The sequence below is a fragment of the Megalopta genalis genome, chromosome 5 (assembly GCF_051020955.1).
Source record: "Megalopta genalis isolate 19385.01 chromosome 5, iyMegGena1_principal, whole genome shotgun sequence".
Lineage (NCBI taxonomy): Eukaryota > Metazoa > Arthropoda > Insecta > Hymenoptera > Halictidae > Megalopta > Megalopta genalis.
The window spans coordinates 9,908,435-9,936,224 of NC_135017.1; the positions used below are offsets into that span (position 1 = coordinate 9,908,435).

Below are 27,790 nucleotides of genomic sequence, written 5' to 3' on the forward strand. Positions count from 1 at the left end.
TTATAGAGGAGGAACAGAGAACGTTGAAAGCGTTTAATTTGACGAGATAATTATAAAAAACGTAATAAAACTGAAGATGGGTACAGGCGAGAATAATAGGTACCAGTAAGAGAGCGCACGTGGGAACTTAATTCGTAAAATGTATTCCGATTTATTAAATTTTCATGTATGCCTAAATATGAGCTCTTTACACGTTACGCGATAATATATATACATATAGTATAATACACATACCGTACCGGATCACGTATACACACATTATATTATATATGTATATATTATCAATATAGGAGTTTGATATCGAAGAACTTGTCTGTGTATGTCTGCGTGTGTGTGGTGTATGAAGTGTATGTATGTTTGTGTAACTGTGTGTTTCACATACATTAATCGGTAGTACGAATTAAATTATCATACAATATGTAGGATAATGCAACGTGGCTATAACTAGGCACATACATGTAACAGTGAATTGCAAATAAAAAAAATTATGTGTTTTCGATTTTTCCGATACTATTATAAAGACGAGTCTTCCATCTTATATATATAATTATATTCCTAAATATAATTATATATATATATGTACATACAATAATATATATATATAATCACTATGATCTGTTTCTTTATTTACAACATTTAAACTATTGTACTAACGAGTGTGTTACGTCTTCCATTTTCGGTATTTTATCATTATAATGTAGTACTTAGCTTTTCATGTTTTTTCTTCTCATTAATCATTAATATAACAGAATGCATCGCTTATTATCAGAATGTCATTATACAGATACGGTAGAATTGTACAACGAATAATTAATTGCAAGCTGAATGCACGTGTGTCTGTCTCTATCTGTCCGCATGTATCTCGCCGCCTCCTCCTCGTTTCTCACTCTATGTGTATATATAATATGTATATTCGTGTGCCTGTGTATGTTACGCAGTGTATCTGTGTATGTAGCAGCAAAAAGCAATCGTATTACCGCCCCTACTTCTCTTTATCCACATCCAAACATTATCTACCGTCCCTCGAACGGCCTCGGAGAGAATTCACTGTGTCCCGAGCGAGTATCCGTACTTAAATTTATCTTACAAAAATATTTACAGTGTTTCACAGTTTGCCCTCAGTGATTGACGGGACACGGCAGAAGCCTGTACATCCTTGTCAATACCGACTCCGCCTCACAAACAGCCTGCTCAGAGAGTAACTTACACTAGTATACACGGTTTATTACAAAATATCGGCTAAACTACCGGCTGGAACGCGCAAAACCGGCCCGAATGCAATGTGCAACAACGTTGTATTTAAAATTAAACACGATAAAACTGTCCAAGCTGATTAAACAAATTAAAACTCTTTCATCATCACACAACCTTCAAAAATAGTTACGCAAAATACCGATTTTATATTTCAATTGAGCCAATCGTGGTTTGTTTGCAACCTTATTTTGTAAAACTATTATCATTTCTTTAGAATCCTAAACGCAACTGAAACAATTCACCTAGTTCCGTGTCGCGTTCGGGTACGATTTTATGCGCGCCATCGGTACATACAAACAAATGTCAAATACCAAAAATATCCGTTACACCGCGTGCGTCTCGTTTCCTCGAATATCAGAGTCAATGTTGTTCTTTCCAAAGCCGAAAATCGAACGCAAACGGGCCTGGTTCTCTTGCGTTCCCTGGATCGTAGAATCTCTCACACAGTTTTTATGAAATTATCATGCAGAGCTGGACCGAAATGGCCGCCTGTTTACCTAGTTCCGGATTCAAAGGTAGTGTCGACAAAGTAAAAATAAAATTGTTTGCCAATTCTCCAGCTCTGCATCCTACACTCTCGCCTCTTTCCTCGCGCCTTTCTCTCAAATCACAGATCGCTAGACTTTTTTTTTCAAAAGTTCCAGAAGTACGTATAAAAAGAAAACAAGCAGAGGAAAAAAGAAATGTGTGAATACTTTTTTTGCCTCTGAAAACTGAGTCTAGAAATTAATTTGTTGCCTGCCTCTTGATTCAATCGCTCGCTAAATATTTCCAGCTTTGTTATTCAAAGTTTAAGTGATTGCAAAAATTTTCGTTGTGACCTTCTAATCGCTATTGCGCCACCGTAGACAAATGCAATTGATAAGACTCTTACCTTGGAAACAAGGGGTCCGCGTTGCAACGGACCAAGTACGATTAATTAATAAACGCAGTCGATACATAATATATACACACGAGGAGAATTTAGAATATGAAACTTTGTACACTAATTAAATTATAGCGTCGTGTACGCGCGCGTTTTATAACACCATATACAATCTCTTCTTTTTAAAATTCCGCGATCACCGGTTTCAGTAAAAAATAGGAAAAAAGAAACGCAAAAAAGCAAGAGGAAAACAACGAATTCACATTACACCGCTACATAACGCACAATAAATACTTAATTTTCAAAAACGAATAAAAAAAACAACAAAAGAAAGAAAGAAGCCGAAAAGCATCCTATACGCAACTCACTTGCCGCACTAGTATAATCGTTGCTTCCTAAGTAACCCCTTAAACAGTTTTGTACTTGCGAATGAATGTTCAGTTTCAGGACTCGCACGGATCGTCGAATGAAATCCGTCGAAGAACTAACCCCTCGAAAGTTCCAAAATTGGTTGGACATTAGTAAAGATAATCTTTAGTTTATCATGTTTGACAGATTCTACGAAATTCCGTTGAAATTAGAGTGTGTTGGAGGGTGTCTTCGACGATAGCTAGCTATCGATGAACAGAAGAAGAAGCTAGGGGTAGAATAGCAAGATGGACGACGTGTGGACGAGCCTTCGAATGTTTCCAGATGTGTCGAGAGTTTGACTTCGACAGTGAAAAGAGAGACGAAGAGAGAGAAGAAACAAAAAATCACGCTGTACAATTTTGTCTCCTAAACAAGTACGGGTCTTAAAGACAGTCCGATTCTAACCTCTCCTCGGTTTCTCTGATTCGCGCCCTAGAATCCAAGCGACCGATTTTTCATCGTGCAAACGACCAGCGTCTTATATCGACGACACCTTCGTTTCCCTTCGCGGTACCACGCGAATAACAATGGGAAAAAACTGAAACGAAAGCCTCGTCGAGATGTAGCGCACACTGGCGGTCCAATCAACTATGATTAAATACATTAGCTTTGTATCGTTACATTATGCGTATGATATTTACAGTATAATCGAATAATGCTCCGGTGTGCATGTTTATCTGTGTGTATGTTTGAGTGTTCCTGGCGGATATATAATATATATTTATATATTTATATAACGTTCAGTACCCGAGCCAACGAATCGTCACGAGGCTCGCCGACTCGGATCACGAGTCCAACTTTCTTATAGTTCCATCAAAAATTGAACTAAAGCTATGTATAAACGTTTCGCGAAGAGAGATAGTGCACGATCTTCGCACGCACTTTTGGCCGTTGCGCTTAGATGCCTGATAGAGATTAGCGTATTCGGGGGTGCTGGCAGTCGCCTAACAAAATGGCACCCCCATCGGTCTTCGCGGAAATACTTAAACTATCACTTTTTAGGCCACGCGAATCCTAATCCTCGAATCTTTCGAATCCTAATAGAATTTCCCGCGTCCACTGCCGACTTCACCAGTGGACGTTCTTAGCACCTGGGTGTGAATCGTCGCCGGACCTTCCGCATTTCTTAAACGGAAGAGGCCGCGTATTCGTTTAATTCTCTACCCCCTGTCATCGGGGGGCGGGACGAGCAGCCGAGGTGAACGTAAAAAAACGAAGGAGAAAGATCAAGAGAATTCTTGTCTAATGGTATCGAATCTTCGGCGCTCGCTATCTACAAGAACGTTGCTACGCGCTTTATGCGGGTTAAGACCTGGGTGCCGGATGGTTGTAAAATGGCTTCTGAGGTTGACCAGTGGCTGGGTACATCTGGTTCCCAGGCGGTGGTGGTGTACCTGACGAGAATTTGGAGATCGAGACCGCTGTGGTGGTTGGAGGAATGAACTGAGGCGGGTAAGGATTTGATCCTGGCGGCGCCTGCGATGCTTGCGGTACCAAGAACTGCTGTTGCGGCTGCTGCTTGTTGCTGGACGTTTGTGCATTTGCGTACACTGGCTGCGGCGCATTTTGGGGCACCGTGAAGTTAGTGAACTGGACAGGACAAGGTTTAGCCTGGAATTGGGGATAGTGGATGGACGCTGATCCAGGTGGAGGTATGTAGGGTTGAGGGGGTAGCTGAGGTACGGGGTAGCCGGGAGGGGTGCTGGACACGGTAGGATGAGGAGGAGAGGATTTGCGTGCCTTCAGTATCGCCTCTGCTGTCAGACCTAGGGAATTAGTCGGAATGAAGTGTTTATAATGATATAGGTAATGATAGTATTTATAATGATATAGAAAATTTAAAAACTTACCATGTTTGCGAGCCCTTTCCTCTTCGTCGTCGCTCAGGAACAATCCGAATTCTCGCTTCAGCCTCTCAGTGAGGTTTTCCCGCTGTCGTTCGACTAGAGTTGGAGCGGCTGACCAGCCGATGGTGCCCTCTTCACCCCCTGGAGAAACGGAAAATGGTTAGTGAATGTGTGAGTCTTCGGTTTGCACTGTGGTCGAACCTTTGTACTAACCGTTACCTTTCTTCTCCTCCGTCTCAGAGTTGTTGAAGAGTGGTAACGTGGTGAGGCCGGGTAGATCGAGGGAGAGAGAGGGAATTTTGGAAGCCTCCTCGTCGGAACTTAGAGACGAGGTGCCGCTACTTGCGCTGTCTGATCTGCCCCTGGCACTTCCTTTGTCTGCGTTGGGAGTGTCATTGGGAGATGGTTCAGGATCCGGTGGGGTCCCGGACGACTGTTGTTTGCGTTTCCGGTATTCTGATATGGACAACTAAAATCGATAAATTATTAAGTTACGACGCTGCCCGGTGGAGTCGAATGTAGCAAACATGAAGTCATTCTAACCTTTCGTTTAACTGGAGGAATCGCGTCGGGCTTAAATGCAGGCGCTGGCATACTGTTTGGAACGACAGTTCTGGGGTCCTTTAATCGTTTAACTTCCTTGTGCGGAGCAGCTTCTTCTTCTTTAGGTAGAGGATCCTCGACTGGAGTTTCCGAAGGAACGGTCCTCGGGGTGGCAGCATCTGGTACGTCTACGCTCTGCTCCGAGGTCTCAGACTTCGGTTCTGTGAACGTGGTGCTGTTCTCATCAACAGTTTCCTCTTTGGTCTCTTCCGGCGTCAAGTCATCCAGCTTCGCCTCCAGCAGTTCTCTTAGTGCCGTGGAAAGCATGGACTTCTGTTCGCCGTTCTTAGAACCGTCGGAGGACTCTATATCTATGGTGGACTCAATAATGGCCGCTTCGAAATTCAACTGGCTCTTAGAAGCGCTTGCTTCCGCTTTGTACGTATGCGTTATATTTCGCCGTATGCGTTCGCTCAGTGGTGGAATGGAATGGAATATCTTGGGTGGCTCAACGATGGATTCTGTGTCCATATTGGAGGACGTAGACTCGAATATAGACTCCTCCGAGGAGGCTACGAAAACGGACGGCTGTTCTGTCTTCTGAGATTCTTCCGTCTGCTCTATTTCTTTTATGTCGTGGTCGACGACGACGTCCTCCTGGTCCGGCTTGCTTTCGAATTCTTTGAACAGCCTTTCTTCATGCTCTATACTGAAGGATTTGAAAGACGTCTCGTACTTCATGTCGTCGAGATCCTTGTCCTCGGACTCTGAATCCTCCTTAGAGCTCTCCATCAAGCCCTCTAGTTAAGCAAGAATATCGTATTTTTAAAAAAATCTAATGATAGGATTTTCCAGAAAATTGGAAAAACCGAAAAATGTCAAGAGTAAAGTGCCATTTTCTGACATTAGATTTCGTTCTAAATGCTTAATCCCTATGTAGAAACGTTAGTTAAGCAAGAATATCGTATTTTTAAAAAAATCTAATGATAGGATTTTTCAGAAAATTGAAAAAACCATCTCGTCTACACGTTGCTTCAAAATGGCGTCCGACTCCATAGTGTCGATCGGAGAACTGAAGTCTTCCATCTCGGTGTCTCCTTCCTCGTTCTGATCTACAATCTCGACCGTGCCCTTCTCGACCTGTATAATAATCTCTTCTTTGATAACGTGCTCCTTCTTGATTCTCTCCCTCTGATAATCTATCTCGGTCTTAATTAATAGGAACTCGTCCTTGATAGATTTCGAATCTAAATGCTCCGAAATCTCGCTGTCTATCTCCCTTTTCTTCGGATCTACCTTCAACTCTATACTCTTTTCTTTCATCAACGCGTCCATAGGAACGACCTCGATGTTTTCTTCGTTTTTTATGCTCTTTGTATGAAAATTTTGTCCCGGTATCTCGATGCATAACTTCTGGCATAGATTACCCTCAGGTGTTTCTTCCTGTTTAATTGATTCCAGGGGCTCTGGTCGTTTGTCGTTTGCGTCATCAATTAGGGGTGAATGGGGATGTTCGATGTAGTCGTCCTGGAACAACAAATAACATCTAAAATTGAACAATGAATCCCTAACACTCATGCCATTGTTCTAAGTTTAGATTGCATAAAATTAATTTGTACACTTAGCGAAAAATGTACACACCTCTGTCGGGCACAATGACCTAGTATTGTGAGCAGCTTCAGGATGCAACATAGTGGGCGTTGTAGGTGGAGTATAATTATCCGACGATAAGCTCTCTCGGGCTATCCTTCTTTTCTTCGGCGGAGCAACCAATTCGCTGGCAGGAGGGCTTTCCGGTCGGCTGTTCGGCGAGTCGCATTCCTCAGATATGGCTTGTCGCAGCCACCTCTTCTTGGCTGAGCCTGAGGACACAGGACAACCGGTGTTCCCAGCAGCCACTGCTTGCTTGCGCTGAGGAGGCGAGTCACAGATTCCAGAAACGGAATTGGCAGCTTGGACCAGGGTAGCTAGACTTTTGGCTGCGTAGCTTTGGCTAAGAAATTCGGCTGACGAGTCCGCGGGTAAATTAAAATCTGAAATAGACCGGCAATTCGGGTTGATGGTGTTGGATAGCGGCGTCGAAGGCAAGGCTGGTAGCGGAGAGACTTGGGGTATGTTGGCCTGGGGTGGGTCAGGCGATTCCTTCAGCCATTCGTTCATCAGGACCTTCTTCGTCTTTGGGAACTTGAAGCCAGGGGCAAGCGGACCAACTGCTGCCGCGACCAGCAAGCACGCCGATGACAGTGGTGTAGGCGGAGTAGAACTTTGAGAACTGCTACTGGCCCCACTGTCACAAGTAGGACTTTTTACAGGCGTCGGTTGTTGTAAAGGTGGAGAGCTAGGCCCAGGAGCGTTGGAATTTGCTAGAGCCAACAGCAGACCAGCAGCTGTTGGTATTCCTTGATGAGCAAGCACTGTGTTCGGATTGTCATTTGCATTCTTCGCTGGAGTATGCAGGTGGGAGGAGTAGGGAGCATCCCGGTTCAGCGAGTGGTTCTGACTCGACATTGGTGGCGATTGTATAGAGGTGCTTTCTTCTCCAGAGGACATATCCGAGTCCGCAGAGTTTAGTCTCGACCTTCGACTACCGCTTTGAGATTGTGACGAAGTCCTGGTCCGACCTTTCCTTTTCTTCCGCCTCAATGGCCTCTCGGAGGTCTGTTGTTTCTGTTTCAATGGTATCGGCGTTAGCGGCTGATTGTCTTCGTTGTCGCTATGCGTGCTGCCGGACTCCTTTCTTTGCGCGTTTCTTGCCTGCACCTCCTGCTTCCTCTGCTCCGCCTTTTCCAGCCTCTCAAACGCCTTCATGATTGCCTCCATCTTCCTCTCTTCTCTGGTCATCTTCTTCTTATCTTTCTTGGTTTCCACAGCTGTTACTTGACTCAAACTTGGGGATATTTGTGCCTGCTGTATCGGGACCACTGGAGGTTCCTCCTTGGGGGTCTGCCGGGTCACCGTCGCTACCGTGGTGGTAATTGTTCGTCTAACTGGCGCAGGTGACACCGACGCTGGTGTTGTTACCGGTGGTGGCGTGGGCTGAGTGACGCTGGTGCTGGGAGCCGCTGTGGATGAATCACTATCCTCGCAAATTGTATTCCGTCTGCCCCTCCGTCTTCGTTCGCGGCCACTGAGAAGGTTAATAAATATTTTGTGACCACAACCGAGTTTGAAAACTATAAAATGTTCTACAAATACTTACTCGGCATTTTCCACTAGTGCGCCATTGCTTCCTCTTCGGCTCATCTGGTTCACCGATGTTATTTGACACTCTCTTGGATTGTTACACGCGCACACGATCGGCACCGTCGGTCCATTCGGGTTTGGCGAGAGCAGCAGATCATGTTGTTCATGTCTGATCGTGATCTCGGCGTTCTTTTCAATGGCGGTGGTCGTTACGATATACAAATGCAACGTTCCTTTCTCTATACAGTGCTTCACTTCCGCGTTCGGCTTACAACTACGCCGCACGAAACGGGCGTCGTTCCCGTACGTTCTCGTGTCCACGCACACCTCCGTACCGTCTCGCGGCAACCGATAAAAGAACACGAAAGGGCCCGGCCTCTGTGTATGTTGTCTACCTTGGGGATGCGACGGCCGATGCTGGGTACTCAACATGTACTTGCCTCTTAATTCAACCACTGGCGTATTAGGTGGCAAGTACATCGTTGCCACCAAAAACTACAATAAACGAAATATTGAAAATTAATAAACTGAAATTATATGTAGGATAAATATATATGTAGGAAGTGTTTATTTACCCTAACGTTATTACTGTGGACATTCAGCCGACACTTTCCAGAGGCGATAACATTCATGTTACTTTGCCTAAGGTCACTGTGCGTGCCGTTTACTTTGATAGACGATATTCTAGCCCGTAACTCGGGACTATAGTGATTCGTAACGGCCTCCTCGTAACGCTCGATCCATTGCCGAAGCGGCGCGACGTTCGAGCTCCACGAGTCCTGTGTTTCTTCTTCCCGATCTTCGAGGCTCATTCGACGTTTCGGTTTACGTTTACCTGGGCCTCGTTTTGTCGCCTCTTTCTTACGTACCGTGCTGGATTGTCTCGGATGTGAGTCTCTCCTCTGCCTTTTCGCCACGTTATTATTGTTATTATTATTGTTGTTCAGACGTCTTACTTGCGGCGGGGGATCGGACTTCCGCCTAGGTACTTGCTGCGGCTGCTGTTGCTGTGGCAACGTTCGTTTCTTCGGCATCGCGTTCACACCGACGTCGGTGTCCGCCGAGCTGGTCGACGACGTGTCCGACGATGTATCTGAGTTCAGCAATTCCTCTCGCTTTCGCATCTGCAAGGCACGAGCCCTTTGTCTATCTACGCGTCGCGGTCGACAGATCTCGCAAAGGTATTCATCGGGAATGTTCGAACGATCTATGCCCATGCAATCAACGTGTTGCCACACCCTAGAACATCACATGTCTCCCGTGATCCACAGGGAAACCATTGCAAAACCATCATATACTCAGGCTTGGACAATTCTTGGACATCCGTATTGCGGTAAACCTGCGGTCGTGTCTAACGAAGTTAATGCAAATGAGGGCAGTACATTGTCATGAGAAAGGATTTTAAATATAAATTTATTCATACACAAAATAATAAATAAAATTGTAGCGTCCGGTCGTATGCACAAGAGTTTTTTTTTCATGCAAACGGTTAACGTAATTTACGACTATCATTCGACGAAGTTATTTCTGAGTCGATATTTTCCTGATTTGTGCCCGGTGTGCGGCTGGCCCGAAACAAAGTCCCACAGCGACGTCATGTCAAACTCGTACCCTCCAATCACCTCGCTGTTTTGAAAACAAGCACGCTAAGGGCGTAAGGAATAGGCAGTGAAACAGGAAAAGGAACAGTTCTGATTGGAAAGATTCAACGCTTGGGTTAGCCAATCATTTTCGACACAGTTTTTTCAGTTCGTCAGTCTTCTTATGTAGAGTCAGATCGAAATACGAGGTCACGACACAACCGAATACTAATGTATCGACCTATTTGTTAATATATTAATAGAGACATTTCGCTCCGCACAATAAGTGTACAGTTTTCATAGACAAATAAAAAAATATATATTGTTTGAATAATGTCCAAGCCTGATCCACAGCTAACCGTAGGATGAGAATTACTCACAGACAGCGATCACAACAAATCATGTATCCATCGTCGTGCTCAAAGTCACTAGAACAGGAAGACAATTCTGCTAATGAATCTGTTCGCTTCATCTGCATTGGCAAGGGGTATTAATAGTACTCACCATATGCACCTGGTCACACTGTCTTCGTCATCTCCCTCACCCTCCGGAGCAGTCTCAGTCTCCTCACCCTCCGGCTCGGCTTCTCTGCCAGCCTCGCTGCTGATAGCACTAGCAGCGTCATCCTCGACATTGCTGCCGGTCACAACTGGAATCCACCGAGTTTTAAACACCTCTGCTACTATGTCTTGATTATTAAATTGTCGTCATTTGGAAGTACCTTGGCCGTACATATACGTGTGCTGAGAAGTTGCTGCAGAACTTCCAGCACCGTTGATGGCTTGTTGCTTTGGATGGGGTGGTGGTGTCGGAGGCGATGGCGACCGCGGCGGAGGAGCCACGTAGTTGTGATCTTGTAAGACAAACTGAAGACACTGTAATGGGAAATTGGTCACTCGTATCTAGAAGGTTCGCGCCTCTTCTACTGACATGTAATTGGGACAGTACAGTACATAGGTTACCTCGTAGGGGTGAGGAATCCTCCTCACTGGTGACTTCGGTGCAGTTTTATGATAACAGTCATTCTCTTCAGGTACTCTAGTTTCTGCGTCGAGTCTGTAAAGGAAATAGTTTAGTTTAATTTAAACGCAGATGGTTGTAATTTTGTTTACCTTTTCATACGTGTAAAAATTTCTATTAATTCTATGTGATTAATAAAAAAAAATACTAAATAAAATCCTAATAAGTAAACTGACACACTGGATGGGAATAGACAGCTTTGTAAGAATAGTACTGTCGATAACTTGTCGGTAAGTTGACGAATGAATTCATTCTGAGGAGTCTTCTCTCCACATTGTACCATCGAACTAATTTAAATTATAAGACGAAGAGTGTGTCTATTCCAACCAATAGTGGACTTAGAGGACCATCAAAATCAAATACTAACTTGTCCTCCATTTCTTTGCGAGGTTCGGTGCTGGTAACTGGCAACAAGGTCTTTATCTGACCAGACTGCTGCCGAACCTGCTGAGGGAACTGGGAGGTCATGATGAGCTGTTTCTGCTGAATAGTTTGCTGTTGTATTTTTATCGTCGGATTCTTGTGCATGAGCATATTAGGCGTGACAGATTGCTGGGGTAGTAGTGTCTTAATGCTGGTCTTTTGCGGCACCGCGGTGCTAGGTCCTTGACTTTTCACCGCGGTGACATTGGTGTTCAAGGAGGTCTTGATACCAGTCACTTTTTGCTGATGATTCCTCTGTGCAGATTTTTGAGGGGGTATGGTCTTGATACACCCCGGTTGCTTTTGAGTATTCTGTGGCCCTATCACGTTCTGTTGTTGCTGGATGATTTTAACGGGTTGAATGCTCGCGTTCCTATGTAGCGGTTGTTGCACAACATTCTGGGGGGTGTTCGACGTCTTCATAGCATTCACTACTTTCTGAGGCACGCTCTTTATGTTCCCTTGTTGCAGACCCTGCCCCTGAGACTTTGGAACACCCACTCTCATCACCATCTGCTGCTGCTGCTGCTGTTGCACCTTAGAGTTCACCACCTGGGTGCGTTGGTTATTTGGCATGGTGGCGATCGCTGTGACCTTTTGATGTACATTCGTGATACTTTGGCTTCTCTGCACCTGTTGTCCTGCTGTTCCTTGCTGTTGTTTGCCGGTGATCTGTTGTTGCTGGGGCTGGGGGGCCTGCTGGAGAAGTTGCTGTTGCAACTGAGGCGAAGATTGTACGTGTACCTGCTGCTGTGGCTGTGATATCACCTGTTGTTGCTTATTTACGATCAGGAGGTTCGAGTTCTGTTGCGACGGCGATATCACCTGGTGTTGCTTGCTTACGGTCGAGTTTGGCTGGATCTTCGCAATGTTGGGAACGCTGTTGCTTTTGCAGACGTTCGTCAACGGTTGCACTCTGTTGTGGTTGGCTGTCGCCACCGTTTGAGGTTGTTGCTGGCTGATTGACTGGGAAGTCCTCTGCGATTGGACCTGCTGTTGCACGTGTTTCTGAACCTGCTCCGGCTGCTGCTGACCTTGCACTTGTCCTAGCACTTGCACCTTCTGTATACCAGCTACAGAATTGCTAGACTTCTGTACATTGTTTACCGTGCCTGTCTGCTGCTGCCTGGGGACGGTCAGATTCTTCTGCTGTTGACCTTGTAACTTCTGCAATCCCACTTGCTGATTGCCAGCTATCTGTTGGTGCTGCGCTTTGTGGTTCGGATGGCTGGCCAGTATCTGGGTCGACACCTTTTGATTATTGTAAACCTGTTGGGCTATCTTCTGCGTGCCAGCGGCGTTCCCTTGTGCTTTCTGGAGATTCGTGTTTCCGGCGTGCTGCTGGCCTCTCTGTACGGTTGCATTGTTCACCTGGTTCACCGTGAACTGGCTCGCCGAGGTTGGTGTCGACACGGCCTGGCCCTTCTGCACCGTTTGAATCCTTGGCAACGAGTTCCTCTGCACGGCGACCGCCTGATTAGCGTTCACCGACTTCACCTTCTGTAGATTGACCGTCTGAGATTGACCGACGAGATTCTGCGCCTTCACATGTACCCTCTGGATGTTCGACGTGGCTGTGGTGATGGCCTTCACCACGTTGCTGGTGACAAATTGCTGCTGGGGAACCTGTTGCTGCGTTTTCTGCTGCACGTTGCCCTGCAACCCGGATATTGCGGTCCCAGTATGTTGTTGTTGCTGTTTCCCTTCGACCATCTGGCCCCTGCCATGCAGCTGTTTATTCTGCACCGTGGACGCATACTGCAGCGGGTAGACGTGGGCCAGCCCGTTACCCGCTGATGTTAAAGACTGCGAGTTCACTGGAACATGGGTGACATGCGTGCCGGCATTCAGGGTCTGATGGCTGGTGGATGGCAACTTCTGCGAGATCACGCGAGTCGACAACACCTGGGTAGTGTTGGTCTGGGAGCCCGAGATCCTCTGCACCTCTCTGGCAGCTTTTGTTACCGGGTACGTGACGTTCACCGATTTCACCGTGGTGAAGGATATCACGTGGCCAGCTGGGATTTCCGGCGTCGCCTCCAGACACTGTAGGATCTGAGACTTGCCGGCATCCTCGCCGGCGACCACCACCTGATTAGACGCATCTTTACTCAACAGCCCGGAGCCTGCTTGGCTACCGATCTTCTTCTCTATAGGTGACTCGACCGTGCCCAACTGCAAAACGAAGCTCATGGTGGTCTCAGCGGCTTGCGGAAAGCTGTCGACGCATTTCGACGTGATTCCTCCATCGTTTTCGCTCGCATTCGCACGCTCGGCTGGGGACACCGGGGGAGGTGGGCCAGGCCCTGGGGACAATTGCTCCCCACCCCCACCTGTTCCACCCCCCGATAACTTGATCACCGACGGGGTCGACGTTTTGGAGGCCTTTCGATCACGCCAACTGGAAACTCGAGCGAGTTTAGGATCGAACGGCTATCCTCGTCCAGCAGCTTCGCCGTGTACCGCGCGAATTCGATTCCGCTATTTGAGGATCCTGAACCATAGGCTGCAACACATCAACCACGCTAATTAATTCGATTGTTCTCATTAAATAGACATACTTAGGACTACGGGAATGAACATACGGGAGTACATGTCTCATTCAAGACACATACTTGACATTACAGGAAGGGATATTTTTTAAACGCATTCGTTTACTTCATTATTTTCTCATTTCACTCCATCAGGTAACATTTATAATCCACTCTCATTTATGATACATAGATTACAAGAAGGAATGTTTTCTAGATGCATCGGTTTAATCGTTCTTCGTTCTTTATTTCTTCATAACGAACGGAACTTTACGGAGGTAATTTGGTTTGGATGTTACAAAACTTCGTAAAATACAGTATATGATACCAAGTCCTTCCTAGTGCATAAGAAACGGGGTCATATGCAGTGTTCGTTGGAGCAAAATGGACGAATCGTAGGAGAGAATCACGCTGTCTACGTTGCCCAACCTGCAACATGCATTAACTATTCAGCGGCTATGGCGAAGCAGTGCAATATATACGCTGCTATTGATCCAGAAGAACGTTTCTTCTTACCGGCTCGAGAGGGCAAACGATTGTTCGATTGTGATCGCAGACTTTTTGCTAGACATTGATGAAAGTATTTCGAGCATTCGATTGCGTAATCCACGCAGCGAAACCGGTCGAGAAAAATGGCCTGCGATTGGAGGAGGACAAGCCCTCCGCTGGAGAACCTGTTGACGAGATAGCATCGATTCTGATGGAGTGTTGATGAGCCTAATTAATTCTCGGCGAAGCTCGTGCTTTCATAGTGGCGAGCTGCTGCCGTTTGGCCATCTGGATCCGGAGAACGAGGCCTTCTGGTTCCGTCACATCAACAGATCTGTGTTGATGTTTTAACCCTCGGAGGACGGACCACGTGGAGGCAGAAAGCTGGGTCACTTCTGACCCGTATCAATATCAAGCATAAACAGATTCCAAAGTGTAATTCTTTTCCTTGCATCTTATGAGTGAGTTTATTATAGGGAAAAAATATAGGTTTATTATGAACAATTTGTAAATTATTGTAAAACAAATAGATCTAGATCTAGATCTAGATAGATGAAAGCATATCCCACGACCCACGTTCATCCTGCGAATGTCCGAAGCTTTTATACCGTAGAAATTCCGAGCCCTTAATAAGATTCGAACACGAAACCCTTATTTTTGCTAGGAAAAAAAATGATTTCAAGCGTTGAAAAAATGCTAAAATAATTGGTGATACGACGAGTATCGTTGCACGCGTCGCGTAATCGTGATCGAGTAGTGTCAAGAGCGCACGTGCAGCTGGACTGGCGCCAAGTGTGCCTAAGTATCGCCACCTCTTGCCGCGTCGAGCTCCCCTGATCAATTAACGCGATCAATTTCCTCGAGTAAGCCGGATAATTCCGTGCCAATGTAAACAGCCCGATCCGATCAAAAAGCACGCAACATCGGTGGGGGTCCGTAAAAGAGAGTTGTACCGCTCCGGGCAGCGACCGGGTCGGTCCGGACCCGACGCCAAATTCGGAAGTCCGACTGACAATATTTTTAGACGCGCTTAAATATAACAATGGTCTTCGATTATTTTTATCTGCGGCTATTCGCAGACTACGCGTGTCTAATTCAATTTAGATAGCGCGCGAACGGCGATAAGCGACAGTGCGGAAGCTTATTGTATCTATTTATGCGTGCAATATATCAATGTCAGAACGCGCCGATATTTATTGCCGATAAACCCGTAGCTGTCCGGCGATGCATCGATTCCAGAACAACGTCCCATGCATTATTTAACGGATGCGCCGAGCGTGATACGCGTCGACTTGTGGCGGCTACCTCCAGACCCGCCAGCAGATGGCTCCTCTTCCCGCGAGTAACCGATCCGCCTCAATTAGTATATATACAAACTTCGTCCTTCCTACCGATATCCCAACGTCTAAGGCAAGGGCCCGCTAGGATAGCCTTACGATGAGTCCTCTAGCGGGCCCCGGACGAAACGTCATCCCCTCTCCTCTCTCACCCAGCATCCACACAGTCAGATCACAACCGCCAAATTGGTGAGCCCGACGTGATACGCAAACAACCTTCTGATCAACCTACAGCATTGTAAATAGTACCAAAAGAAGACTCAGTCACTGCACCGCGACTCGTCAAGAGACAAAGTCCGCGAGCGAATAAAGAAGTTTTCCACCGCACACAAGTGTACAAGTAATTTCGAATCATCCTACTCAAAGACTGTTGGTTTTCTTACGTCGCAAATTGTTTTCACTCGTTTATATTGTTCGGTTTCGATAATATCTTCGATAAATCGAAGCAAGCTAATTTTCGGGGTAGGCCATGGAAAATAAAAAGACAAAAGTTCGTGAAGTCCACCGAGGACGCGATACGGCACTGGGAACTGTCATTCGCGTTTCGCAACCTCGGCTGTTAACATCTCTGTGCCATCGGAATCGAGATTACGCTGCATGCGCATACTATAACTCAGACGAGCATGACTCTCCCGGGCCATTTTTTTTCTCTGGAATTTCAACATGATCACGCGACCAGCACGTGACCTCACGTTTCTGCGAAGTAACGTCGGCAAACAATTTTTAAATTTATAATTATCCGACGTTCTATGCTAACAAGCATCCGATTAGAGCAGAATCCTTCGATCAGGGTATCACCGAGAACGCAGCGGTCCCAACGTGTCAGTAATTTACTATCGCGGAGATAAGGCCGGTTTATTTAACCAGCCAATCATGACCATTTTTACGGCTAGTCTGTTATCGCGGCGATTTTTAAAACGGATCGTACCGCCGTTATTTGCGATATTGTTGCGCCTGAAAAATTGCTATAACGACGGCCACGCGACCGGGGAGAGGCCGGAGTGTTGGACAACATCCGGTGCGCGATGGTAACGGTAACCATGGCCACGTGACTTTCCATAATTGATACGGCCTTCCGGTGATAATCAAACTGTCGCTAGATTCCAGAAAGTTCGCGTCGGCTAAGAAAATTGAAGCATTTGAAGATTATTCGAGAAAACTGACCACCCCCTCGGTCACTTATCGGTACGTCGCGTCGCGCGCGCGCGCGCGTCGATAACCATAGGGAAAGGATTGAACGGCCGAGATTTCTCCGGCGAGAAAACCTGTCGGTACGTTCGGGAATCACGATAGCGCGAAGTGACCGGGCTCATCGTAACGACGTTATCGGCACTGTCAAAACGCCAGCGGCGTGATCTCCCTGGTAGGGTCGCGCGAATGAAAGGCCACGCAGCCGTTCGTTAACCGAGGTTATGCACTCGGCCAGTTGCAACGCGCTTCTGGGTTGAAAACTAACCGTACCTCGCCAAAACGAATTTATACCACCCGATGAATCGACGCGTTCATTCATGGCACAAAACCACTGTTACAAATTGATAACTCAAAACGTTGAACCCACCGTGCCGTACCGATGCCATTTTAAGTACCCTAATTCCGCGTACACTGGATTAATTATACATTTATTTATAATTATACATTTATATATTGGGATTCACTCGTGATGCGAACGCTCTGTTGCAAAATGGTACCTCGAGACATTGGTCCTACCACGGCGAAAAGGTGACATTTCCGTAGACTAGGTTAGGACTATACTTTAACACTTTAGTAATACACCTTTTAACTCCCCAAAGCTGGAGTCTTTAAGCTCATATCGGCTTAATTATATATTAGAATCTTGTTATTTCTGCTGACTTTGGATTTTCAAGAGATAAGCCATGTTTTTTTTAAAAGTAAATTCGTACGTCTGTTTGGTCGCGTGACTATTTTTTGCAAGCTCGTCGCAAAAAGATAACGAAAGCGGCGTCACGTGATATTATGCAAAGAATAGATGCAAATAAATAGATATAATAAAAAGATGTCTTAACGACTAAAACTTTCGTGACTGCAGAAATTGTTTTCCCCTTGAAATTGAGAGCCCCTGCGCAACGAAGTGTATTATTTCAGATGGCGAGAAATCAGGAAAACTGCCAAAGGCAAGCGTGGATCCCACGGCAGAAACAAAACTATACTCCCGCGACTAAATATAACCTCGTTGCAATGGTTACGTATGGCATCGTTAACCACCCGATAAACGGACGACGATACGTTTTCGAGAAATACGCGCAAATTTCGTTGAGCCGGTGACGGCATTGTGTAACCATACTTTCTAGCAGTTACGTCAACCACCTTTTTCCTAAATCGGGGAATAATTTACTACCCCCCTCCATGTACTCAGAACATAGTAGAGTGTGGGGCATTTTTTTTCGGGGAAAATTCAGTCCGTCGTCGGTATGCTGCGTTTCGGGTCACTCTGTGCAATACATATAATCGAACAGAGTTGCACGGGAAAAGGTCAGAGGTCGAGCCTTGACGCAAGCGCGTCGGTATTTTGTAAAAAGTGGTACACAGTGCAGCTCATCCTCGCTAAAAACGTGCGGGCGTTTCTGCGCTGACGTATCTGATCAGTGAGCCAAATTTTCTGAATTCAAGGGCACGCGCGGGTCATAGTGTAGTAGGTCATTGAATTCGTCTTGGCAGCAACCACGATCCTGTGATCAAAAATACGTAATAGCGTATTGAAAAATTACGAGGTTCTTGACTTTTCGTTCAGTACAGATCGTGGCCAAGTTGAGGATAGCGAAAAATGGCGGATGTTCCCCGACTGTATCCTACATAGTTTTCGAAACAAATTCTATCGTTTGCATGATTTTAGGAATTGGTTGCAGTTACCAAGGTCCGAGATAGTTGAGGAATGATCGTCTGCAGCTGAGCAGCTGTCGCGACGCATCGCAGAGTCTCGGCCGAAGTTTGCCGCGAATCTGGCCCCCACCTCTCCCCTATCGGAACGCTCACGCGAAAATTAACGAGCGACCGCGCGCGGCGAGAGGAGTCCGCCGCGTAGTAGAACGCGCGAGCGTGCAACGTTGCAGCCTGGTTTGTCGCGTTGGCAGCAATGGGATTTCTGACGACCTACTTGGCGTACCTCGACCCTCGCATTGATTCGACGCGAACCAAAATTATTCCCGAACGATTATCGTACAACCCTGTCCTACCTCCCTCCGCCCACACGCGCCGCTTCATCCGAAGCACACCGTCGACACTATCGACAGCCGTTTACCGGTCGATTGCGTGCGTGAAAAATTCGTATTTGCCGCCGACCTGATAACTGGACCCACTTTCACCCGATCAACAAGTAAACAAAAATGTATCTAGTTCGATCCAGAATTTAGGACAGATCGAGATCCCAGAAAATCGTTGTTATTTTTCGAACTGCAGCGTTCTTGTTTATAATCTTGTCAACAGAGAGCTGGCAAAGTAATCGAGATTGGACGAGGTGATATTTTAAAATAATTTAAGTATTTATAGTTCTTCGTAATTTTGTACTGCTTTATTTCAGTATAAGGGTTAATTGTTCAGAGCAATATGAGATAAAAAGGAAGGATACAGAAAATTGAGATTTTTAAATGATTAGCAGCTAATGATCGCCCTGAACCGCCATAGTAGCGCGCGAAGAGTAGCCACCGGAGCTACGCAAGAGAAACAAAGACAGAGAATCTGAGCTGCGTCTCGCGTTGCTATTGGTCGGCTTAGATTGTTAGTAACTCGAAAACAAAGCCAAAATCGCAAATTTTTTATTTTTGACTTTCGTTTTGTATTGTAAAGAAGGATGAAGCTGTAAATTTTCAACCACCTGTTGTTAAGCATCCTTCGTGACGTAGAAAGTTAGTTTATTAGACAATTTAGATATAGGATATTATTTTTGATCATCTAGTAATGAGAGAATACTATTTGAAATTGTTTATGTGACTGAAAACATGAATTTTGTCCAGTTTGCGTGCACCGTACGGGTCTCTATATGACGTTTATCCATAGCTCGACTTGCAGCGAAGATACGGACAGAGAAGCGACGTTTTCTGCTGATGCGCAGCCTAAACCGCGCATCCTATTGCCATACCGGCAACCTAATGGCAGTGGTAGCGCGGATATAAACGATCTAACCTTTCAGAGCAAACAAAAAGTACACTGATAATGAAACCCCGATCTTTAAAAAATTGTCGATATTTAAGCCGTTCTAATTTTGTAAAAACAGCACGATGTGACGTTAAATTTGGACTCATTTCGAAGCTTGAACTTTCTACTTTCACAATCTATCGTCCGTTTTATTCTAAGATTTTTTTGCGAGCAATGGCGGAGGCGAATTGAAGACCCTTCTTCTGATAAAAATTCTACGACTTCAAACATCTCTAAAACCGTTAAAAAATTCTTTTATTGGATAAATCTAATATAGATTTGAAGAACAAAGCCTCCCCTTTTAAACGACACCTCGAAACTTGATCTACGATCTTTTCCCGCTGTTTTATGGGACTTAGATGAAGGCAAAGTTTTGTCACCCAAAACCCTCTCGCGCGTCCTCCAGTCAAAATTTAGTAAAGCAATAAAAAAATAATGATACGTCATGATTCATAAGGTTGTTACAAAGGGGAAGCTTCGCTCTTCAAAATCCATGGTAGATTCAGCCATAACGCATGTCAGCCTGAGCGTCAACCCAAGCTAAAGTTAGGTACGCGTCTGGAATTCGTCTATTCCGCCATATTGTAAACTCCGCGCTGCGAACCCCTTTCACGGTTGCGTTTCTTTTCAGAAAACAGTGACGATGCTTTCCGCTAATGCGATCGCTTGAAACCAGTGAATATGTCAATTGCGTTGACCGACCGTTTCCATTGGTAAACGTAACTGTCGTACAATAGCCGACAGACGAGGACAGAGAGCTTGGCGCGGTGGGAGGGGGTCGACTTAAATGGCGGTACATACACAGAGACGCGGAAATTGCGCGTCAATCTGGGACGTTAGCAGTCCAAATGTTATCCGACATAAACATCATCGGAACGAACGGCTAAATCCGGACGAATGCGCATCTAACCGCGATCTTATCCAGCGTACGAACAATCAAATTCGAGCGTAACGAACAGCGCACGCGATATCGATTTTTCCATCGCATGCATGCCCAACATTTCCGCACCGGCCACGAAAATCAATAATAAAAAGAACTAGCCGGGAGAGGGGAGCCATTTCCATTCGAGAACTCTAGAAAATTCTGCGATCCTCTGGCGCGACTATTTTTGAACCGGACGATTCAGGACTGCTATCCTTGAATCGCGTTCTAAAAAAAGGAGAACTAATGCAGCGCGCGAGACCGGTGTAATTTTGTACAGTCGGTGTTCCCTCCAATATGGCCGCAATTACGGAAATAAGGAAAAGAATGGAACTATACCGCCGGCACGGTGTCTTCTACCGTCGGGAATACTAACCGTACCTGCGACTAGTTCTACGCCGTTGAATAACCGTTCGAACATCTCCCCCTGCTCTCACTCTCCCTCTCTCGCTCTCTTCGCGGAAAGTTTATCTTTTCCTATCGTTGCGTCTCTGTTGCACAACGATGTGCACGCTTCTCGGGTTGGCCGAGGGAGAGCCACGAGCGTACATCATGCAGTAAGCCGTATACAAAGGCCTGATTGCCGGACACTCGGTGAAATATGCCAGTCCCCGCCAATAACCGGTATCTTGCTGTCCTCTATCTACTCTATCCTCTGTCTTCCCCTTGCTCCCTCGCGATCCGGAGGCTGTCCGACGGGGGGCACGGGGGCAGGGGGCAGGGCGGAGCGAGAAGTGAACGAGAAACGCCGGTGGAAGTGAACCAAGATGCAAGACAATGCCGCGTGTACTCGGCAAAATCCGTGCGAAAGGCTTTTCCTATCGACGGTAGAATCTCTCCGGTCATTTTTCAAACGTGAATCCCAAATTTCGAGGGATATTTACCGAAGGACAATATTTTTGTTTACTATTGTTCGCTGCGGCGCGGCTCTGTGATGGATAGAAGGACCTCGATTCAATTGCGGGAGAGAGATTTGTACGCGCGTTCCTGGAATTACGGTCTACAAAAGGGAGGACAACCACTCGATTTCGCGGAGAGAGCGCTCGTGGCCCCGCCCCTCCCACTACGGCCCGCCTACCGTACACGACGGGCCATGCAAATGCGTGGAGGAGCGCCTTTTGCTGTTTTTCGAACTAGATTTCGAGCGTTGTCGATGCAAACGCCGATAGGCGAGTGAAGGAATGGTACTGAATGAGGATGCAAATGTAAACCCGAATGTAGATAGAGTAGACTCCGCTGTCGGACAGGTTTTGTTCCTGTTCGTCGGCAGCTCCGCGCCGCGGTTCTGTGGATTAGTCACTCAGGAATGCGACCGCGGTTCGAGGGGAGGCTGCGACCGTGCTTAGCCGGTTGGAAGACATTCCATTTTCCCAGATGTGGGGAAAATTTGCCGCTCGCATAAACAATTTCGTTGCGCGGAGACCTGACGCTCGTTGCCGCGCGCGTTTCATTCGAGGTCCGGAAACGAAAAATCGTAGATCGGATATTTTTTTTTGGAAAGCGAACACTGTGCCCTTTCTAATAACAACGGGCGTCAGGATTTTCGAAAGAGGAATGTCGGGCATTTAATATCGATGAAACAATTTTTATTGGATTTCTTAGAGGTGCGAGGAAAAAATGGAGAAGTCACGCGACAGGTTTGAATAAATCGATGTCAGGAGACGCTCGTTACCCGCAATATTGGAGCGGCGCTGCGTTACGTGGGTGACTCGGAAGAACGGGGGGACGAGGGACCAAGATCCAGCATTGTGCACCTCCGCTATTACACCCAAGGTTACCAAGAAGCGCTCATTTCTTTTTCTCTCCCCCACCCCGTCCCTCGCGCCAGCAAATCTCTCTGTCCCGCTTCGTGTTCAGCGCTCTCTCTCTTTCTCTCTCTGGTTCGCATGCGACCAGACTAAATTTTATTACATTTCATTGCAACGCGGATCCGGTTCTTAACGAATTCTTCTCGGCTTTATGTTAAGGATATCCTTCCTTTTCCTTGGGCTAGAGTTACACAACCTTGTGTCGTAAAGAAAAAAGAAAGATTGAAAACGAGACACGAGAAACCGGAGTCCGTCCAAGGGTCACCGTCGACCCACCCTTGAATTTCGATCGACGAAGATCTGTACCGTCTCGTGGTGTCTCGAAGCGAATAGTTTCGTGGTCGCGCGCCATTTTAAGTTTCCGCGCTACGTCGGTTATGCAGTCACGAAGTAGCGTGTGCATCGCGGATACATCGTTCCCATAGTAACCGCGGGCACCATTAATACAGACTGACGTCACCGTGAAGAAATGCATCGGTTACATTGCGGCGCGGATCTTGCGAAATCGTCGCGGGTCTCTACGCGGCCGTTTGATTTTCGATCGAAGCCCCGAGGCGTTGGATTTCGCCTCAGCCAGTCGCTTCTATATTTAACCATTCATAACTATTCCAAACTCGCGTGGAAAACGCAATACCCAATCGGGCGCCCAGCCGCATAGCGCTGCGAGTCAATGCACGGACCACGGGCGAACTGCATCTGCAATTTTTCTGCGACCCTGTTTACCATACGTAACCTCCAACCGCGTCTTCCCGGTTGTTGGTCAACAATGCGACTCTCCCACCTAGCCATTTCCTTTCTAATCTTTAAATCGTTAATTCGATATTATACCCTCGCTTTACTAAATCGTCCGTACGTCCGAAGCGCTCGCGTTCCGAGGTTTTTTCGTGGAAAATAGTCTCTCTTCTCTTATTTGGTCAGTTTCAACCGTGCCCTCCCCTCCCCCTTAATCGATCAATGCACCGCTTTAGTTGCTCGTTGCCCTGCCCCCGCCCTATCCCGATCCCCTCAACGGTTTCAGCCAACCGGTGTAACTTAATACGAGGTTTTGCACTCGATAAAGGAATTATCAACTCCGAGGTGCATCGATTAATGCAGGCGTAAAGTATTCCAACATTCTAGGAAAAAGCATCGAGAATATTTGCAATCGACGGTTCGAGTAACGTTCGTTTGGAAGGCCATGGAATTTGAAAAAAGCATGGCTAATCGAATCTGCATGCTACAGGTTAACCCTGTTACCGGACTGCATTCGATTCGGACAGAGTCAGTGATCACGAGATAATAAAGTTATCTCTCGATGACACAAATTCGAGGGTACAACAGGACACGGTGGCCGCCACTTTGCGAGCCAGTTGCAGCGGCAGCGGCAGCAGCAGCAGTTCGACCGTGCGTACGCACTGACATCGTTCTATTGGACCTTTCCCGATGACGTCAGTAGAGGTGGCCAATGGTAATGGATACCGCAGGGACTGGATCAGCAACCCGTATAAATCCCAGTGCCTCGGTCCTTTACCAGCTAGCTAATAAAACGGACAATGGCAAAGCGATTGCACGATTCGACCCAGTTTCATGCGAAACCCACCGAAATTAAGCCGATCCCCCACCCCCCCAATCCCGAAACCATCCATCAGGTGTTTAAAAAAGAATAATCCGAAGCGCCAAATAAACCGAGACTGTTGCTACTGTTCCATCTCCCGATAGACTCGGGAAGAAGCAGCTGTTCGAATGTCGAATTTATCGCGATACAGATTAATATGAAATTTCGACAGGAATGTCGGTAATACGCGTATTGCAAAAAAACGACATGCCTTTCGACCGTTTTCTTCTGGTCCCCCGTGGATCGGCTGCGCGTTTTACTATGTATATGTGTGTGTCGCGCGTGCCCGTCACTCCGCGCAAACTTCCCTTGCGGTCGATACGATTTCACCTCGTGCCGACAAATGCTACCAACCAGAGGCGTACCCATCGACCACAGTTCGAGCGTGCGAGTTCTTAACTCTCGGAACACCGTTTCCCAACCGTTTTGCAGAGTCGACAACATTCTGGACGCGACCAAACGTTCTGCAACCGTTTGTTAAACAAACACTATAGCCGCGGTATCCAACCGAGGGACATGACCCCCTTGTTTCTGACCAGCAAACACAAATTGGGATAGAGGAAGGGGATCCATCCCCTTGCGGGTCAATATGGACCCGAACAACGGAAGATTCCTATACTATGATTACTCCCTAGTTAAGTTCTTTCCTCGCATACTTTAGCTGACATCGAAATTCATTCGGCAAAGGTGCCCCGTGGACGTAGAATATTTCCGAAATTGTAAAAGATGAATTTGTTCCTGCGTTTTTGCACGGAACGATAGTGGAGATAATGGGCGCCGATCGATCGGTATTTGAGAAGAAAAAAATTGGTTGCGGCGCCACTGGTTGCCGCCAACCACCCACGAGCCCCGTATCTGCACCCTCGCCCCCTCCGTACGGCGTGCAACCAGCCAGATTTGACTTTACAACAAGCACTTCGAGCAACTTTACATGGAAGTGGCTTGATCCGGCCAGCGAAGAGAAACCATCGGACTGCCACTGAAAGATTTATCGATGCCGGAGGATCGAGCAGCGTTTTATGAATCCCCAGGACCGAACCAGTTCCCGAAAGTGTATGAGAACCACTGTAATAGATGCATTTACATGTATGACTAAGCGGCCTCTAGATACAAAGATAATCGAGCGGATAAATTAAAACGAGACATCCTGTGCAAGCGACGCCACGCATTATTTAAATATTAAGAAGGATGTCCTCGACGGTAAGTCTGGCAGCGTCGCACGGTCATAGGAGGGCAAGATCCGCCATGGATTTGACGATCTAGTCGACGACTGATCCGTGGCCATTCTGCATGACACAGCGGATTACGCCGACCGATACGATTCGATCTCGAATACCCGATAATTAATGTCCAACATGGGGTTACTCCCGCAACATTATCGCCGGTGTAATTAGTGACACGATTTCTCATCAATTTCCCTTGAATGGCGTTGATAATCTGGCATAACGATGTTATCTCCTTATCTCTGGATCGGATTTCGAGAGAGGTCGGGCATTCTTCCGTTTCCGGATAACGGGGACCGGAAGTCTGCATTCCGTTTAAGGTTCACCGTTAATAGGTTACTACTGTAGATACCCCCCCCCCCCCTCAGAAATTCCCCGCGGCTTGATACCATTGTATCGATGGAAAAAATACGAAGTACAGAGACAGTGTCAGGGAAATCGATAAATTCGGGATCCCGAGGATGCAGGCAAGCTGCTCTCTCGGCCAAGGTACAAGACATGCAGAGAAGGGAATTTAGCGTGACAGGAAAGAGGAACGCGCAGAAGTTTCGCGGAAGAGGGGGTGGAAAGAGAAAATAGGAGAGACACACAAGCTGTATTGGTAGGGATCGCGAAAAGATCAAGAAAAAGGAGAACGAGAGGGGCTGACGAAAGTAAATGCCGGGAAGGGGGGCGACACGACATGGAGAGAAAGAGAGCGAGAGAGACGACAGGAGCAACAGAGCCAGCAACATGGCGGCTCCGAGTAGTGAGAAACCAGCGCCGCCTAGCAGATTTTTCTATTCCCGCCCGTAAAATCAGTTTCGATGTATCTAAACTCTCTCTTTCCAGCTTTTTTTTTTCAAACATTCTGCACGTCGAAACGCATACTCTTGTCTTTAACGACACTCTTGACATTCAAAACAATGCCACTGTCGAGATTTCCGACCAATTTCTACGATACATCCCCTACAAACAAGATTTTTAAAACGTAATTCATTATGCGAACTTTTAATACTTATCTTGTAATGCTCCGAAAAGTATTTTATGCCGAGAAAGTACTTGAATTCGAATGCAGATGTACAAACCAATTCTGTCTCCTTTAGAGAATGAGCATTTGGTTTTCCTTTTCAACAAGTTTTCTAGCACATTAGATACATGTTACTGCTTCTTTGGAGATACTTAAAAAACATGTTCGCTGGCTTGTTTGAAACAGCTTATCGGTATGCCTTATGGTCGGTGGTCAAGATACCTTAATGGCAGACAGTGGTTGTAAAGATATTTCAATGAACAAGACAACCGTAAAATGGTAGATGGTATCTTCACTGCTAAACTGGCAATGTGAAATGACATTAGTCATGACCAAGTCTTCTCGTAATTCAGAAACTTCTGCTGTTGACTTTATTGACGCTGTGGCAAGCATGGCTGGTATTTGAATAATGCACGCATGTGTGCAAATAAAATTGAAAGTCACTTGTCTAGCTGAAATGAATATAAATAAAAGTGACACAAGCTGTTCAATCCGACACGTATGGAGAATAATACTAACACCGGCAGGGTTAACGGAGAGAAATCATGGTAAAAAATGGGGGAAACTTGTCAGGCCTTAGATAAAGAACATTTAAAGGCTGAGTAGATGTTAACAACTATGTAAATTCTCCAGGTAGAGTTGTATGTGTACGATGTGGTTGACCTGTAGTCACTCACCATTTTATCAGCCATTGTTGCCACCATTCAGACACGAAAATTGCACCAACAGATCTGTCTTTTCAAACATTCGTTTTCGTTTCAAGAATCGTCACAACAACGACCGGAAAGTCGACAGAAAAGGAGGAAATCAATCCCCAAACGGCGAGAGATCGATCTCGTTCGAAGCGACCGAAAAAATTTTTTTTGGTTAAGTGAAATATCAAATGAACCCTTGTTGCGTTGTTAATGTCAACGGAACTGCCGAGATCGTCCTTACACAGTAATTAACACTGGTTTTCGATGACAATTCGCCAAGAAAAACATAGGGTAACGAGATCGTTTGAACGTCACAAACGATTCATAATACGGACAGCAACGTATCGTTGCAACTATGTTTCCGATGACAGTTCCAGCGAATTCCCACGTTTATTCGACGAGATCGCAGTTCCCCGAGCGTTCCGTGTCCCGAAAACCCGTGAAAATGTATTGCTTACCTTAATATGACAGGAATACAGAGGCTGACTTTAAACTTGGATGTAAACACAAGCATTTTTCAACGGAACTGACACCAGGGCAGCTTCAATAACGAACGGCAAAACACTCTTTACATCGCGGACAACGTTATTTCACTGTTCGAGATTTTCCTACGTAATTAAATATCGCGATAAATACGAGAATTCACGATCTCTTCGGAAAACATCCATCGAAAACTAAAGATGGCAGCCATTCTTCTGTACAAAACAAAGGTTCACATCCACGGACTCGCGAGCGATCAAGCCTCGAACCCAGATAGCTTCCGGCGCTACGTTCGGACCGCCACTTTCGAATATTCGAAAATTTTACCGACGATTACTCAAGAATTCCTTATTGGCATCGAAATTTCACCGCTCGATTATAAATTCTCGATCCTTTACAGTTATTCTGGAATTCTGCAATCTCGTAG

General features: G+C 46.2%; 1 protein-coding gene across 1 annotated transcript; it reads right to left on the reverse strand.

Moving 5' to 3' along the window:
- On the reverse strand, window positions 1-27,592 carry upSET (SET domain-containing protein upSET). Its single transcript, XM_033471374.2, is given in 13 exon segments — window positions 1-4,296; window positions 4,381-4,518; window positions 4,591-4,846; window positions 4,921-6,447; window positions 6,562-8,047; window positions 8,120-8,598; window positions 8,679-9,342; window positions 10,064-10,111; window positions 10,188-10,332; window positions 10,405-10,558; window positions 10,646-10,739; window positions 11,071-13,632; window positions 27,342-27,592. Coding segments are annotated over 12 exon segments (7,701 nt in total). The 5' UTR covers window positions 13,320-13,632; window positions 27,342-27,592; the 3' UTR covers window positions 1-3,835.
- Window positions 27,593-27,790: the final 198 nt, after the last annotated feature.